The sequence below is a fragment of the Phyllostomus hastatus genome, unplaced genomic scaffold (assembly GCF_019186645.2).
Source record: "Phyllostomus hastatus isolate PE091 unplaced genomic scaffold, TTU_PhHast_1.1 phas_scaffold_585, whole genome shotgun sequence".
Taxonomy (NCBI): Eukaryota; Metazoa; Chordata; class Mammalia; order Chiroptera; family Phyllostomidae; genus Phyllostomus; species Phyllostomus hastatus.
In genome coordinates, this window is record NW_025334037.1 from 11,595,945 (window position 1) to 11,613,988 (window position 18,044).

Consider the following 18,044-nt stretch of genomic DNA (forward strand, 5'->3'; position numbering starts at 1 on the left):
TTGTTTATCTTTCTAACTCATTTGTAGGAATACCTTATAACTTGTGGCTACTGTGTTTTTGTCTTGATGGTTATATGTGTCGCAAATATTTTATACCATCAGAAGTTTTGTCTTTTTATTGTTTTAATAGCATCATTAGATCACAGTTCCTCAACCTCAGCACTCATTTTGAGCCAGATAATTTTTTGTTGGGGGGGGGCTATCCTTTGCATTGTAAGACATTTAGCAAAATCCTTGGTCTCTACCCCTTAGATGCCAATAGATTACCTTCTTCTCAGTTGTGACAATCAAATATTTTTCCAGATATTGCCAGTGCACTCTTGTGGCTAAGTGACTCCCAGTGGGGAACCACCGCTATAGGGAGGCAAAAATATATACTTTTAATATAATAAAGTGTATTAATCTTTTCTCTTATAGATTAGCATATTCTTATTTAATAAGTCCTTCCCTACCCCCAAGGTCAAAAAGATATTCTTATATACTTATTTCTTAATTTTTAACATCATTATTTTTCTCTTTTAAATTCTTAATGCATATGAAAAAGATTTTGTGATTGCTGTGAAGTTCAGATTTAATTTCTGACACGCACATCTCTCCCTGCTTTTTCAGTAACACGCCGTCTCTCAATGAGCCAGGCTCCTCTCTGTACCTCCCTGTACCTTCAAATGGTGCAACCGCCAGCTTACAACAAGTTTTTCTAGCAAACTGAAGTTCAGGCATTGACTAACAAAAGTAGAATATTTTGTTCCTCTTGCAAGCTTCTAACATTTCTAAACCTAGATTGTTGACAAAATTTTGGCATGCTTCATGTTTTATTTTGCGGGGGGACTCATTTTGCTCTCTGATTTTATTTTATTTGTTTTCAAGACTTAATATTATAGTGAACTATTTTCTGCATCAATGAGGAAGAGATAAAACTGATATTTAAAAATGAAAAACATTGTTAGCATTTATTGAGAAGTTCCTCTTCCCCACTTTTCTGGTATCTATCTATACACTAGTGATGCCATATAACAAGGGCGCCAACCACTATTGCTCGGTCTTCACTCTGGTCCATGACTGGTCAGGCCCTGCACCAGTACTGCTCTCTCTTAGTACAGCGTTACAATAAATCGTGGTATCTGGTAGCATAAGTTTTACTGAATTACTCTATAGAAATATCTTGGTTATCCATGTTTCTTGTCTTTCTGTGTAAATTTTAGAAACATCTTATCAGACTTGGCATGAAAATAGTTTGTTTTTTGAATAAAATTACATTAGTTTCAATAATATTGAATTACAATAGTTTTAATAAAAACAGCTACCATTTTTATAATGCCAAGTCTTTTAATTCATGAGCATTTATTTTGGACTTCAATGACTTTGAGATTTAAGTTTCTACATATAGGTCATATCAATCTTCTGTCAAATCCAATTCTCAGTACTTTTCATTTTAGTTGCTGTTATAAATGGTATCTTTTTAAAAATTAGGTGTTTAGCTGTGGCTGGTTGGGTTAATGGATTGAGACCCGACCTGCAAACCAAGAGGTCTCTGCTTCAGTTCCTGGTCAGGACACACTCCTGGCTTCCCGGCCAGGCCTGTAGGGGGAGTGCTAGAGGCAATGTTTCTTTATATTGATGTTCCCCTCCCTCTCTCCTTTCCTCTCCTCTCTCTAAAAATAAATAAATAAATCTTTTAAAAATAAAAATTATGTTCCCATACCTGTGTTTTATGAGTGTAAAGGAATGAAATATATTGATATACTTTACTAGTTAATTCTAATATTTTTTGTTTAACTCCAACTAGATTTTCTGTGCAAACAATTGAATCACATTATTATTAATAACTATAGATTATACCTTCACTTCCGTTGTTTTACTTTTTCATCTTATTGTGCTGGCTAAGATCTCTAGTAGAGTCTTGAATGTGATCATATACACTCTTACTTTGTTCTTGGTTCTAAAGGGAATGCTTCTAACTTTTCCCCATTAAGAATGATGTTTTCCTCCAAAGTTGCTAGATGCCTTTGATCAGATTTAGGTAATTTCCTTCTGTCTCTACCTTTCTATCATAAATAAGTACTTGAGATACTTGAGTAAGTATGTTTTTCTGTAGTAATTAAAATGATTTTGTATCTTCTACTTAAATCTGTTGATATGGTTTATCACATTGTTTGGTTTTCTGATAAAATGAAAAAAAAACCTTTTGGTCCTTAAAGTAATCCAACATTATCATAATTTTTTGTTTTTTATATAATATGGAGTTTAGTCAGGTAATATTTTGTTTAGGATTATTGCATTTATTTTCCTGTGTTAGATAAGCCTCTGCATTTTCCTTGTCATGCATTTTCTGTTGTAACCAATTTTTTACTTCCTTGAGTGTCCTTCTTAGTATCTAGTTGTGTTGTGTGGGTCCCCGGCCAGCAGTGACCACGGAACGCTGTGGATGGCTCGACGAAAAACACGCGAGAAAAAACACATGCACAGAGACAGACTAGTTTCTGTGGGGAAGTAGGGACGAAATGGCCACCCCCCCTAGTGGGGAGCGCGCTGATTTACAGTCTATACCTGCTTTTATTAGGCTCATTTTGCATAATAATTCAGGTAAAGTACAGTACTCATTAGGGGGAAGTGAGGAACCATAGAAAACAAGGAACTCTGCCGGTCTATTTTGAGTCAGGGTCAAAGAGCTGTAAGACTTTGAGGAACAAACTGACTTCCTCCTAAGACCCTTCTCATTCAACTGAGAGCATTCTAAAAAAAGCAGGTTTCACAGTAATTTACATGTTCTTAGGCCTGATCACCCGGGGAATCCGCCCTTTTCAGCACAGAGCTGCACCACCCTGTCATTGTTTCAGGCTTAGGTGGAGCAAGGGAACTAAGGCAACCAAGAGATAAGGAGATTTTCTCCCAGACCATGAGAACTCAGGCTATGTCAAAGCCGAGGAGCGAGGGTCCATCACCCCCCTTTTGTTGCAGCCCCCCCCCCAAGTCCTTTTTTTTGCGGGGCCTCCCAAAGTGATCGTGCCTATCTTAGGTCATTCCCCCGTGGGGAATCTTACCCGTCTTTGGCTAACCGACCAAGCTTTTTGGGGTTCAGTTATGAATAAAGCAGCAGAAGCAGCATTCCTGCCAGGGAGATAAGCTTTTGTCTCCTTGCTGGCTTACGGTTCCAAGGGCGTTCCCTTAGCCTTAGCCTAGGTGGGGGTTACAGCTTCTGACACCAGGCAGGGCGGTTCCCAACATAGTTGTTAGAAAATATAACAACTTAAAGGTTAGTAAATTAAATAGAAAAAAACATCCTTTAGAGAAGCTCTCTTCCACTTGTTCTGTAACAGAACTATCTCTGAGTAAATATGTTTCCATTGGGAGAGTCCAAGTGTTGTTATATTTTCTTAATCAGTCCAATAAAGAACTTTTGATCTTGTCTTGTATTATGAAAACAACACTATATTTTGATGTGGACTTGAGCTCTACTTGCCCTGTGGTCTGGTTGCTCTACCTCTCTTACTGCCAATTTCTAGATTTACCACTCTGATTCTCTAACCCTTTTTAAAATTATTTTATGTGTTTACTTTGATGACTTCCAACAGGTTGGTTCTAAATTGGTGGAGACGCCGAAAAGCTCGGACCAACTCTGAGAAGCTATATAGTCGATGGGAGCAGGACCATGACCTTGAAACTTTTGGATCTCTCGGGCTGTTCTATGAATACTTAGAAACAGGTAATTTTTAACCACTTGTCTTGAAACATAGAGTGAGGCTGACTAAAATAAGTGTTTTTTCAGCTCTTAGTATTTCTTTCTGCCTTGGACATAGTAGGTGTTCAATATCACTGGACAGTAGATGAAAAGATAGATGGATTAATATAGAAAAGATTGGTTCAATATTGACTTTACCCACCAAACAGAATGTAGAATGAAGTTTAGTTTCAAAACACTAATCTCACATATATTTTTCCTATCAATTGAGTGTTAATATTGAACAAAACAAAATAAGGACCGCTTTTTAATAACTGACTCAAATTAACTTAAATAGCTCTTTCTCCTTTTGTTTGCCTCAGTGATAGCTCAGAGAGAGAATAAGTTGAAAAACATTTTCAGCACAAAACGTTTTAGTGTTTCCTTTATGTGATACTAAAAGGAAGAAGGCTAAAAGCACTTATTCTAGGGAAACCCAGAGCGAACACAATAAATCCATAAAATATTCCAAAGGTTGAACAGAGAAGAGATCTTGGGGTGAAATTTTAGGAGAGAGAAAGACGGAGACCGCCTGTGCAGTCTCCTCGGAGTGTCTCCTTTGAGTGACACTTCTCTGCTTCTGGGGTGAAATTAAGGAGGACAGTTTTTTTGAACTTTTTCTTAAGGCCCATACAATCATGGCGGAATGAATGAGATGGCCTGAAATTGCTACTGATTCTCCACCGTAGTACACACACGTGATGGCAGGGTTGGAGAAGGTAAACTTAGGACAAACAGTAAAAAGTCTATTTAATCAATATATAGCTGGCTGTAAAATTAGGTAGTCCTTACTTTATGGGGTGTTAAGGCTAATTTTTAATTATATAAGTTTTAAATGGATTTGTATATAAATGCATCAGAGAACTGCTCACTGAAATTAAAAAGATAAAATAAAAAGTTTCATAAGATTGACTACCATTTATTGAGACACAACTAAATTAATTTATTCTGGATGTTTCACATACATCATCTCTAACCTTGAAACATTCTACAGAGTTGTCATTATTCACTGCATTTTATTGTAGAGAATACTGACATGTGGATAGGTTAATTTATTTCCCATGGGTCACAAAGATTTTAGGTAAAGATCTAGAATTCGTACATGGAAAATTTAAACTGTTTATATATACTACTTCCTCTTAATTTATTATTTCTTGAGTCAGTAGGGAAGGCAGGAAATGAGGTTATTTGTTCACTTGGTTTAGTAGATGACAAGGCTGATTTTTTATGAGAAAATTTTAAAAGAAAAGCTAAAATCCAGAAATACTCATGATCCACCTAAAAATAGAGGACAAGTGGAAGATCCTTCCTTCCTTCAGTGGAAATCCCTTTCTGTACTTCTCATGATTATTTTTGACTCGTGTGGGAAGCCCAGACTGCCAGTTGTGTGGATTTTTTTATTCCAAACATTGTTGGAGACAAAAAAACATAAAAGGTGAGAAAAGACAGCTGACACAGGTGTTAAGTCTTTTTTTTTGAAAGGTTTTACTTATTTATTTTTAGAGAGGGAAGGGAGGGAGAAAGAGAGAGAGAAACATCAATGTGCGGTTGCTGGGGGTCATGGCCTGCAACCCAGGCATGCACCCTTGTTACAGGGTGCAGCCAAGAGGGGGGACCCCAAATGGGCATTTGAAATGGGGTCCGGAACTTAAGGTGTCCAGGAGATTTTAAGATGTCTCCATCCCCCCCCACCCAGGGTGTGGGTTGGGGGAAGGGACAAATGGAGCAAGGCCATTGAGAGCTGTTTTGCATAGCAACAGCCTTGCAGCTACCCTCTGGCGTGGTCATTTAACATATCTATAGCCTTTGGCTGGTTGCATGGATATGTTAAATAGCTGTGATAATCTCTGAGCCAGGGGAATGGAAGTAACTTCCCCACCAAGACGTGACTGGGGGCAGATCCCCCAAGCTACAGTGCCTGAGCCTGCGTGGGAGTTCAGAGAAGATTGGCTCCAGGACATGGGCCACACCTGCCCAGACTCATGATTGCAGCCCCGTAAAGCTGGAAGGATACGAATTCTGGCAAGTGAAGCCGAGTGTGGGAGGAGTCGGAAATGAGGCTGCAGAGGAAGATTGGCCGCGGGGATTTAAAACCCAGACGTGGCGGCCATTGAGGGGAGAACCGTGCTGCTTTAGGAAGGAGAGAACCATGCGTCTTTAGCAGAGTGGAGACTCCCGCAGCCCTGAAAAAGAGAACCACGCGGCTTTGACAGAGTGGAGACTCCTGCATCCCAGAGAGAACCGTGCTGCTTTAGGAAGGAGAGAACCATGCGCAGCCCTGAGGAGGTGAACCATGCACAGCCCAGAGAAAGAGAACCACGCGGCTTTGGCAGAGTGAGGACTCTCCCTTCCCGCAGCCCTGAGGGAGAACCATGTGGCTGTGGAGGTGCAGAGAGGATCACGGCCATTGAGAGGAGGAAGAACCGTGCTGCTTTAGGAGAGAGAACCACGCGGCCTGGACAGAGTGGGGACTCTCCCCTTCCCGCAGCCTTGAGAGGGAGAACCACGAGGCCTGGACAGAGCGGGGACCCCCACAGCTTTAGAAGGGGAACCACCACCTGGTTTTAGCAGAGACCCCGGCGACTCAGCCGAGGGTGCCGGGAACCCAGGGAGGTCTCCCAGTCGAGATGGAGGAGTAACTAAGAACCAGAGGACTGCCTGAGCCATGGACTTCTATTTCCTTTCCTGAGATATGGTACTCTGGACTGGGCAAAGGGGGAAGGAAGGAAGGACTGTGTGTGTTTGTGGGTGTTTTGGGGGACTTTGGGATTTTTGATAAAGACATTAGGTCACTACTTTAAGTTAGTATAGCATTAAATAAACATTTCCTTTCCTTTTCACGAATCTCTGGCATTAAGAGACGTCTTCCCTCTGGCAGCGGACATAACCGACCCGGGGCCTTCTTTCAATAATAGTATATTGTCTCAGGCCCCCCTTGTTCTGTTCTGTAACACCCTGACTGGGAATCGAACCTGAGACAGTTTGGTTCGCAGCCGGAGCTCAATCCACTGAACTATGCCAGCCAGGGCTCACAGGTGTTAAGTCTTAATGAGGAAAGTAAAACTGATTTAGAAAGATGTCAAGATATCCCAAAGGATTGGGACCTTAACAAATACTTTATCCGAGGAAATGTGTATTTCCTCTGCCCACATATAATTTATGTATATTTCTGATGTTTTAGTAATTCACTTTCTGGTTTATTCTCAAATATATCTTGTTTTTATCTGCCATTTTATCTATTAGCTTCTTCAAATCTTCAATAATGCATTCATTCATAAGGCTTATAGTTGAGTACTTTTATATACCCAGCACATGCTGGCTGTTGGAAGCATATAAATGAATCAGTCATTATCCCTGATCTCAGAAAGCACACAGATTAGCAAGACAGAAAAACTTGATTATCGCACCACAGTGGCAGGGCCAGTGTCAAGGCTAGACCAGCATAGACCTAAACATACACTATAATAAAAGACTATGCTTAACCTCCCCCTGTCTATTTTATACCTGCCATTTATATTTCTTATTCCCTGTACCATTTCCCCCATTCTCCTCCCTCTCCCTCCCTGCTGATAACCCTGCATGTTATCTCTGAAATGAAGAAGCCAAAGAACTTATATGTATGACCCATGGCCATGAACTAAGGTGGGGGAATGATGGTGGGAGGGGGGGATATAGGTTGGAGGGGGAGAAAGGGGAGAAAAATGGGACAACTGTAATAGCATAATCAATAAAATATATTTAAAAAATAAAAGACTATGTTTTAAGAAGAGTATCTCATCTCACAAGAATAGATGCTTCTTTAGATAAGCAGATCTCAAAAGAAGCATTAAGTATGGAACTGAGCCATGCACGGCCTGTTTCTCCTTCCTGTTTTAGCAAACAGCTAAGTCACTGCTTCTTATGGGGAGAAGTGGGCAGTTGGAAAGAGACCTGGAGTGTTTTGCTGGTATAGATCCTCCCAAAATGCAGGAGGTGGCAGGAGTTGGGCAGAGTGTTCCCTCTTTTCCACTCCATGATAATGAGTTGCAATTTTTTCTTTTCTCCCTGCAGTAATCCAGTTCGGATTTGTTACATTATTTGTGGCCTCTTTTCCTTTGGCTCCTCTTCTTGCTCTCTTGAATAATGTTATAGAGATCCGAGTGGATGCCTGGAAACTCACTACTCAGTACAGGAGACCTGTGGCTGCTAAAGCTCATAGCATAGGTGTTTGGCAAGACATTCTCTATGGAATGACTGTTATTTCTGTTGCAAGTAACGTAAGTGGACGTGTTTCGGTGGGTGACTGTATTTTGTTTTCTTGGGGATCGGGAGTTGTGCATGATGCTTAACTCAATCTCTATTTCTGGTGACTTCATCATGGTGGCAGTCTAGAAAGATAAAACATTCCTAAACTTTTATGCACTAAACAACATAGAGAAATTTCTGAATGGAAACTCAGAAAAACAAAAAAATTAAGATCAGAAAAATTAAGATCATCCACAAGGAAAGCTGTAGGATCACTCTCATTAAAATACCACAGTAGTTTCATAGCATGTGACAAAGTAGACAGGAAACAAGATGGTGTAAAGATTTGAACAGTACAATTAAATCTTCATTATACATAAAGTTGTATACCACAAACAATATACAACATTTACCTGTTATATCAATGGATCACTAAAAATAGAAATAAAAATATATTCCTCGAAGCATAAATTTTATAATGCATGTTCACCTAATATTATGAAAATTAAAGTTGATAATAAAATACCTAAAAAGAATAAACATTTAACATTCATACTTCTAAGTCAACTTCATTATATAAAGAGGAAATTATTAAAAGGAAGATTTGTAGGAATCAGCTAAAATCACTGGTACAGAAAAGTTATAGCAATAAATGCTTTTATTATTAAAAAAGAAACTAAAGAAACTAAGGAAAAATGTAAGCTAACCTATAGAAAGTAGTAAGAATTAATAAAGATACAAACAGGAATAATCAAATTAGAAAACAAACAAAAAACAACGTAATTGCTAAGTAAATCAAGAATTGGCTCAGCCCTGGCTGGTGTAGCTCAGTGGATTGAACGCGGGCTGCAAACCAAAGTGTCACAGGTTCGATTCCCAGTCAGGTTACATGCCTGGGTTGCAGGCCATGACCCCCAGCAACCGCACATTGATGTTTTTCTCTCTCTCTGACTTTCTCTTTCCCTTCCCTCTCTAAAAATAAATAAATAAACTATTAAAAAAAAAGAATTGGCTCATTGAAAAGACAAATAGAATAACCAAAAATCTCAAACAAAGAGTGAAAAGGAACAGGTGAGAACATTGAGAGACTGGTGTGTATTTCAGTAAGTTTTAAAATCTGTTTGAAATGACTCCTTTTTTAGAAAATAAGAACTGCCAAAATTTATTCAGTGATAGAAAAACTGAATAGACCAGTAGTTACAGAAGTAATATTAAAAGGTTTTTTAAAACCTACCACTAACCTGTAGGTATCAGAGCCAGGTGGTTTTAAATTGACTTACCTAATAACCTAAAGCAAACACATTGTTTATACAATTTGGAGCTTTGGAAAGGATGGGAAAATACCCTTCTTATGAAATCAAATACTGAAACTAATTGCACTGACCTGTGTGAAATTTACTAGCTCAGGGTCTTCTCTCCATTCCCTCCCCACCAACCTCCTACACACACGCAGGCCCGCACACTCGGTTCTAGCATATGCAGTTGGTCCAGGCAAACGAATCTGGTTAAGGACAGTGGAACTGTGAATGAAACAATGAGAAATGTGGAAATAGGTGTGGTAGAAAGATCTTGGTTTTTGGCAACAGATACACTCAGGTTCCATTTCAACTTAGTCACTTTCTAGCTATGAAATCTTAGACTACTAGTCACATACTGTAAATGAGGTATTTCATGTTTTAGGCCAAAGACTCATATATTAACATGATTAATAACAGCATGTTGATCATTTTGCATCCATGTAGCACAAGGAACTGAGCAATACAAATCAGGCATTTTTTCAGACTAGATTGTTAGCTCATGATTTCCCTGTCGTTTTATCCTTTGTAGGCTTTTATTGTGGCATTTACATCGGACATCATTCCTCGTTTAGTTTACTACTACGCCTATTCAACCAACTCCAGTGAGCCCTTGAAAGGCTACGTCAATAACAGCCTGTCGATATACCTGATAGATGATTTACCAAACCGCACTGCACCTTCGGAACGAGGAGCCTTCACCACTTGCAGGTTTCCTCTTGTTTTCTTAGGCTTTAATTTTGCCCTTTGAATGTATTTCTTTTGTTCCTTATTTCCTTCATGCCGTACAATGTAAAGGATTTACTTTGGGCAGTACAAATCCGAGATAAATAAAGTACATCAGTTCTGGAATTCACACGTTGTAATATTGTGATTTGAAAACATAGAATGTCCCAAAGTAAGACAATATTATGGGTAAAGATAACATCGATTTTGAGTTATCTCTTATTTTCTATTTATTGGAAATATTTCTCAGCAACAAATGCCCCAAATTGTGATATCTATAGACCATACAACATAATTGTATTATATATGCATTTAATCTACTTGAACTTAATTATATATCCTGAAAAAAAGAATGAAAAAGAAATAAAAATATGATCAGTTCACCATCCATCCCACTTAAGTGGTTTCATGCAGTGAGTGTGAAATTGGATTTGTAAACCTACTTTTCCCCACTTAGTGTCTCATGTCTCTGAAGATCGTTTTCCTCTAGGATTTAAAGATTTTATATCCATGTAGAATCTGTATATAGTTATGTTTTATTAGATAGAAAGAAAGAAAGAGAGAGAGAGAGAAAGAAAGAAAGAGAGAGAAAGAAAAGAAAGAAAGAAAAGAAAAAAGAAAGAAAGAAAGAAGAAAGGAAGGAAGAAAGAAGGAAGGAAGAAAAGAAAGAGAGACAGAGAAAGAAAGAAAAAGAAAGAGAAGGAAGGGAGAAAGAGAGAGAGAAAGAAAAGAAAGAAAGGAAGGAAGAGAGAAAGAAAGAAAGAAAGAAAGAAAGAAAGAAAGAAAGAGAAAGAAAGAAAGAAAAGAAAGAAGGAAGAAGGAAGGAAAGAAAGAAAAAAAGAAAAGAAAAGAGAAAAGAAAAGAAAGAAAGAACATCAAGGCCCCTTAACTTAAATCTTGAACCAATGGTTTCATATCCTGGATGCCAAAAAAGAAGCTGCAGAATGTTGCAGCACAGGCAGACAGAAGCATTGCCATGGTTCATATTTGCATCTGGAGGAATCATGGCATAGTCTTTAAGAGTATGGTCACTTGTATCATATTTCTTGATGTCATCGCCAGGCTAAAACTTTGAAGAATATCAATCTCTAGTGGTTCTGTAGAAAACAATGAGCTCACAAAGTTGAGCGCTAAGAACACTTAGGATAGTAAGGGTACCAGCAGAAGGATAGTAAGAAAAAAAATGCAGTGTCAGATAAGCCAAGAAAAAATAGAATTTCAAGGAAATAGAATGTCAAGTTTTATTCTCAAAAGATCAAATAAGATGAGGATTAAAATGTCCCTTCCATTTAATTAGAGGAGACAGTTGGTTTCACTGCAGTGATGGATACAACTGTGTTAAGGGGGTTAGGAAGAGAGGGAATGGAAATAGCAAAATTCGTCTTTGAAGGGCCAGAGAGAAGCTGCACTTGTGTTTCCTGCTACCTCTATACCATACATCAGCAACATTTACCCATCATTTTTATTTGTATTATAGCACAGAAATGTTTTAAGGTAGCAATTATCTTACTGTGATTTGACTTTGGAGGTTAACTAAAAAGAATAAGAATTTGTGCTACGTCTCTCTGAAGCTCTACCTAATTTTTGCATTTCCGTTTCTCAGGTATAGAGATTACAGATATCCCCCCAATCATGAACTGAAGTACTCCCATAATATGCAGTTCTGGCACGTCCTTGCCGCCAAGATGACCTTCATCATAGTTATGGAGGTAAGCCCTTCTTAACGTCCATTCCCCCGGGTCTCTCTGCTCCCTTTGGTCATATGTTTCTGAAGGTGTCTGCTCAGCAGACAATTAGCATTATCTCAGTCAATTGTTTTGACATATTTGTTGTCATAAAAAGCAGCATAGGGACGTTTTCAGTATAATGATTGCCTACTATTCACTTACTATTGTTGAAGATATCAAAGTGACAGGAAAAAAGAAATATGGCTGCATCCCTTGAGGGTCAGGAAGTGGGCAGAGAACCTACTGATTTTCCTGAATAGGTATTATATAATGGTTCCAGAGGCTGTAATAATAACCTTATAATGTAGACTTTATTATTACCCCTTCAAAAATAAATCTCAGACTTAGTAAAATTAGGTATTGGGTTTAGAGGTAATCAGCTGATATTAAACCTGGGTTTTAATGACAGATGTCTCACTCCCAAATGTCTGCTCTGCCCACTATATGTTATGTTTCTCCTTCATGGGATTTCTAGTGCAATGATAGATATAAGACATGCAATAAAAAAGAACAGATACAGAGGTGGTATTTGACTAAGATACAGACTAAGTGTTGTAAGTCATAAAACATGAAAGCCAATAAGGGAGAGATAAATCAGTGCGTGGCACTTTTTCACTCTACAGTAAATCCCAACAATGGAATTTTTATGTATGTAATGCATTTTTATACATACATTTTTATGTATAAAATTTAAAAATTCATGTAATTTTACATGATAAAAAAGACGTCAGTCTTCCGTAATATTCCTCTGCATGTTTTTCTCTTCCTTCCTTCCTCCTTCTCCCTCCCTCTCTCTCTCTCAGTTCTTTATATATCACTCTTTCATTCCCACAATTTTCATTACCTTTCAGTCTGGTAAATTGTACTAGGAATCTTTTGTTTGTTTGTTTGTTTTGTTTATTCATTATTCTCACTAATTCTTTAACCATCCCAAGCTCTGACTGAGCATCTTTCTGGGACTTCTCTTCACCTTCTCTTGTATTAAATAGTATATTTTCTGCAACCTACGTTTCTCCCATTTTTGGATTGCTAGCTTATTTTAATGAAGTGCATCATCCTGTAAACTGTTGAGGAAAATTATGGGCCATCAATTTTCGAAAACGTATATATTAAAAACTTATTTCCTTATAGATGATTAATTGGCATACAGTTCTGGATTAAAGTCATTTTTCCTGAAAAATTTTCAGCCAACTTTATTTAGGTATTCCTGAAATGTCTTAAGACATTGCTCTATTTTCTGTCAGCTTCCAGTTGTAAAATGCGATGCCTTTCTGATTCCCCAGCCCCTGTGATGTTTTTATATGTCAATAATCTTTGGGAATTCTCTCAATAGTCCTTCTCTTATGACATTTCACAAGACAGTTTCTTCATATTGAACCATACTCTTGTTGTGGATATTCACTAAACCCCATAGGTCTGAAAACATACCCTTCAAGTTAAGAAAATTTTCTTGGCTTCTTTCTTTGCCAATTTCCTCCTTTTCTCTATTCTATCTTTCTGGGACTTATGTTATTCAGATATTATACTTCCTATTTTGAAATTTTAATTATCATTTTTTCTTTCCTATAAATAAATGGATTCACGTCTTTGTCATTTTATTCTACTATGCTTTTGCTCTGTTCATTACTCTCACTCCTCTTAGTTCCTATTTTTGTGTTTCAGTCTTTTTATTTCATGGGAGATACTTGCTTACACTTTTATTTGGTGGTTCTCGGCAATCTGTTCATAGTTAAGACTGAACCAGTGAGAGAGAATTATAAGCTTTATATTCATACCTGAGGAATGTTGCTACATCTACAGATGGTAGAGAGGTTCTGGAAATTCAACTGTTCCTTATACAAATTTTTTAAAGATTTTATTCATTATTTTTAGAGAGAGGGGAAGGGAGGGAGAAAGAGAGAGAGAAACCTCAATGTGTGGTTGCCTCTCCTGCGCCCTCTACTGGGGACCTCGCCCACAACCCAGGTGTGTGCCTTGACTGGGAATCGATCCCAGGACCCTTTTGTTCGCAGGCCTATGCTCAATCCACTGAGCCACTCCAGCAAGGGCCATCCTTATACAAATTTTTAACTAATTGTCTTGTTTTCAGTTCCACCCACACATATGCCTTCAAAGTCCTTAGTATTTTCTTTCCTGAGCTTTTCTAATGATCTAAAACAAAATTGGCTTTTGTCTTCTTGGTTCTACCATCACCACATCACCAATTGCAAGTTTAAGTGCCAGCTTTCTGTGATCTGGGGTATGTTATCACTGTCCCCTCCCTTTTCTTTTTGTCTTTATTAGTTAAATTCATTTTCAAATATTTTATTGGTTTTTCAGAAGGAAGCATAAAGAGTATATTCAGTAACCATGTTCAACTTCAGTTTCTGCATTCCATATTTTAGAATATATTTGTTTGTTTACTATTGGTCTTTAGAGGAAAGTTCCAGGACAGGGATACCTTTTTTATTTTCTTTGTACCTCATGTGTCAAGCACAGTTTTTTGAATGAATGAAATTATTTGTAGGAACTTCCTGCTGAACAATTGACAATTCTAACAGTGTTTTTTATTTTGTTATGTTTTCTCTAGCACGTTGTATTTTTAGTTAAATTTTTGTTGGCCTGGATGATCCCCGATGTTCCAAAAGACGTTCTGGAGAGAATCAAACGAGAAAAGCTAATGACTATCAAGATCCTCCATGACTTTGAGCTTAAAAAGTTAAAAGAGAACTTGACAGTTGGCTCTAATGAGTTGGCCAAGGAAGTTATGATTCAGGAAAACAAAGCACAGCTGGCTAAATCAACAATCTAGTCAACAACACGAGTAAGCAGCTGGTTGCCTGTCTAGCATCACATTTTCCCTGGGTCAGGGCCAGAGGCCAGAAGCCATGTGTCAACTCTAACCCTTCTCCTTGTTCTTCTTTTTTTTTTTAACTCAGCGTTTTTGTGCATTTTTATAGAGGCTAACTTTGTGATGTCAAAAGGGTCCCACTTGTCCGCTCCGTTGGCTGGGCCCCTCCCAGGTGTTGTTTTCTGGGATTCTGTAAATGATGGTTAAAAGTGCACGTGGAATCAGTATACGGAAAATCATGGAATGTTGCAGTTTGTATTAAACACTAGATTTGGGCTGTCCCGTCACCTTCCAGAGAATCTGCACATTTTCATGGTCTTCTCCTGGGTTGTTTTTTGTCTCTTTCCCATCAAGAAAAATGTTGGGACAAAAAGAAAAGAAGTGAAGGGGCCTAATGAGCCATAGTTATCCTGCGAGTTTAGACTATGCAAATGAAAAACCAAAATCAGATGACATAAGAAAACTCGCATATTGAATACACTGGGTAAATATCATGGTGAGGGTTTGTTTCTGAAATTGTCCTGGATAAGTTAAGCTTCCATCAGAATCCCAGATTTAGCCCTTCCAGGTAAATGCAAAATTGATTTTTCAAGAGACAATGTTGAACATTGGGTTTCAACAAAAGATTAACAACTCAGTTCTTTAAAGATAGCATTTTGGGAAAAAATAATTTCAAGACCAGATTGTCTTATCTGGAAAGAAGCATTAGGAAGTTATTAGATTGCTTCAGGTCTTCGAGTATATGAAAGCTATTATATAGCAGTCAGTGTCTCTTCTTAGTAGTTAAGGAATGTAAGACAAGGCACACTGATAATTTATTGACCTTAGTGTAAAAACTTGTTGAATTATTTTAGCAATTATTTGTCTTCTACAATGACTTTTTGCATCATGAAGCTTATTTGAGCATTAGCTATTTGTATAAGTTAGGTATAAGTTGTTTATGAAATTTTATTTATTTGTTTAAAGCGATCTCAAATCTTTTAATGCATTTACAATCTTTTGTATTGATCCACCCCTTTATACAATGCTCTGTACCTTGTCTCTGTGCCTTTGACACCATAAGCAGCTGATGATTTGATGTGATGTAACATCTCAAATGTGAGCCTGCTTTCGAGAAATTGTCAGTTTAACATCAATTACAGAGTTTAACACCAGAAATGGATGAACTAAATAAGAATGAGGTGATAGATTTGATAGCTAAGTTTAAAAAAATTGTTGAATTATTTCTCTCAGGACAATGGCACATGTATGCTAGTTCTTATTATTCTTTCCCTTAAAAAATTCTTTATATATATTATATATATTTTTAACATTATAGAGTGAGAGATACATTTCAATTGTATATTATTTGAATCTCTAGTTTTAAATTACATTTCAGTTCCAAAAAATAGTGTTTTTTAATTGCATATGAAAGAAGAAACTTCATTGTAGTTTTTTAAAAGTAGTGTTTCATTATTTGATGCTAATATATTTTTATGGAATTGTCATTATTAAGTGTATGGCAGGCAGTATTACCTAATAATCAATATTAAGTGTTTAGATCTGAGGATTAGGAATTTTATAAGAATATGAGACAGTGACCCCAGTATTGGCAGTAATGATTTGGCATCCATCATTTTCATACGTCTTGTGAACATTTTTGGCAATTCGACATGATCTCATTCTTGAAGCATGGTTTCCCATGTGAAGAAGGTACTTTTCTTGCCTGAGAAGACCAGTCAGTGTTACTGTTGAAGAAGCCATAGATACATAGTATGTTTGGCTTATTATATGAAACTTGGCTTTACTGCGATGTTGTCTTGTACATTGTGCCCAGCTCATACTGCTTCCTTCTTGGGTGCTAATAAAAATAAGAATGTGGATGTTGGCTTCCTACAGCTTTTAATTTTTATGGCCTGTCAGTATTTATAGAGCTTGATTATAAGAAAATGAAGACATGTATCTCACAAAGTTGTCTGTTCATTACAGTCTTAAACCAACTCAAGTGTTAGGTTTTTAGGGTGTATGGAGGACAAGAGAGGAAGTACCAATTTTAAAATAAATTTATAGTACTTATGACTGGTAGATATTTTTCTTTAAAAATATTATTGATAAATATTTGTATTCATGTTTTTTCTACTGAGAAGTTTCTCCTAGTTTCACAGATTTTAAAATGAAATACAAGTATCCATCACTATTCTAAAAGTTTTCTAGCCCAAGTCCAAAGCCAAATCGATTCAGATGATTTGTCCTACCTAATTAAACCCATTTGTTATTATGGGAGGACTCAATTAAGAGCATCTGACTATCAAGTGTAAGTTGATATTTATCTGCATGGCTGATGTTTTTATCATCCTATCAAACCCATAGTAACATTTTCAGAAATGTTCCAGGAAACATTTGAAATTTTATTTGAAATAATTTTATGTGAGAAAGCTGAAAAATAACATAACTCTTCAAATGTTATCCCTTATCCTTGTCTTCATCAGTTTTCCTTTGAATACAAGAAGCAGAATCCACTTGAAAACATTGTAGAGTAATCCATCAAAAAGGGAATATTTTAATTAAATTGAATGCTGTTATATTTTGCTGCATCTCCTGATTACTGGATTTAACTTTGTCCTTTTATCTAAACCATTAAGCAGTTATCAAGGTGAAGAAGGAAAGAAGATGATAAAGAAGAGGAAGAAGGAGATCAGAAAGTTTTTATGAACTTGTACATGTTTCCATGGGCAGACAGGGGTTGTCAGGGTGCAGCTGTTGGGGGGAAGAAGAAGGTCTCTTTCCTAAGCTGTGTACTGAGGGTGAGAGAAAGACCAAGAAAGTTCAAGTTGGAAACTATTATGTGTCAAAGGAAAAACTGATTCCAGGTGATTTTTGTAGTATCAGATGCTACGTGTAGCCCTGGATCTCTGTTGATTGACTCCAGTTGAGGGAAAGGGATTTGTACTGCTCTTGCAAAAGGGGAATCAACTGTTTTTGAAAGGACCTCTCTACTGGTTGTTTTTAATTAGCAATAGTTGTTATCTCATCAAATAAAGTTATTAAGGAAAATAGCATTGAAAGAAGTACCATTGACCAGGCTTACAATTCTGCTGCCATGGTTTACTATAAGTTTTATATTATTTTTTTCTAGACAATTATTACTCTTCTCCTTTATGTATAATATCAGTTAAGTATATCAGTTATTCTACCATTATGTAAAAATTTATGATAATATATTAAAAGTAACATGGTTTAATGTGTGTGAAATACCTGCTTTCATCCCCCAAAAATACTTGATTAGGTGTGTCTTTTCTGTAAGTGATTATATGTCATGCTGTTAACCTAGAAAATAAGTTTTGCTTTTTCTTTTTTCTTCCAATTTGTGTGTGTGCATGTGTGTGTGTACGAAGAAGTCAGTGTACAGGGAAAGTTGTTCCAAAGCGATAAAGCTTAGGAGATTCACATTCATGGCATTTTGACACGAGCTCAGTTTGTTCTTACAGTAAAATGTTGATATAATTTTTTCTGAATTTCAGAGTTCTAAGAGTTTTTACATCATT

At 37.1% G+C, this 18,044-nt stretch overlaps 1 protein-coding gene across 4 annotated transcripts in view; it reads left to right on the forward strand.

Moving 5' to 3' along the window:
* ANO5 (anoctamin 5) overlaps positions 1-17,729 on the forward strand; it is a 76,706-nt gene extending 58,977 nt beyond the window's left edge. For all 4 annotated transcript variants that reach the window (XM_045825512.1, XM_045825514.1, XM_045825513.1 and 1 more), the window contains 5 exons: positions 3,573-3,703; positions 7,769-7,974; positions 9,770-9,948; positions 11,567-11,672; positions 14,260-17,729. In XM_045825512.1, the coding sequence (XP_045681468.1) occupies positions 3,573-3,703; positions 7,769-7,974; positions 9,770-9,948; positions 11,567-11,672; positions 14,260-14,481 (844 nt within the window). In that variant the 3' untranslated portion in view covers positions 14,482-17,729. The remainder of the gene's footprint in view (positions 1-3,572; positions 3,704-7,768; positions 7,975-9,769; positions 9,949-11,566; positions 11,673-14,259) is intronic.
* The last annotated feature ends 315 nt before the right edge of the window (positions 17,730-18,044 follow it).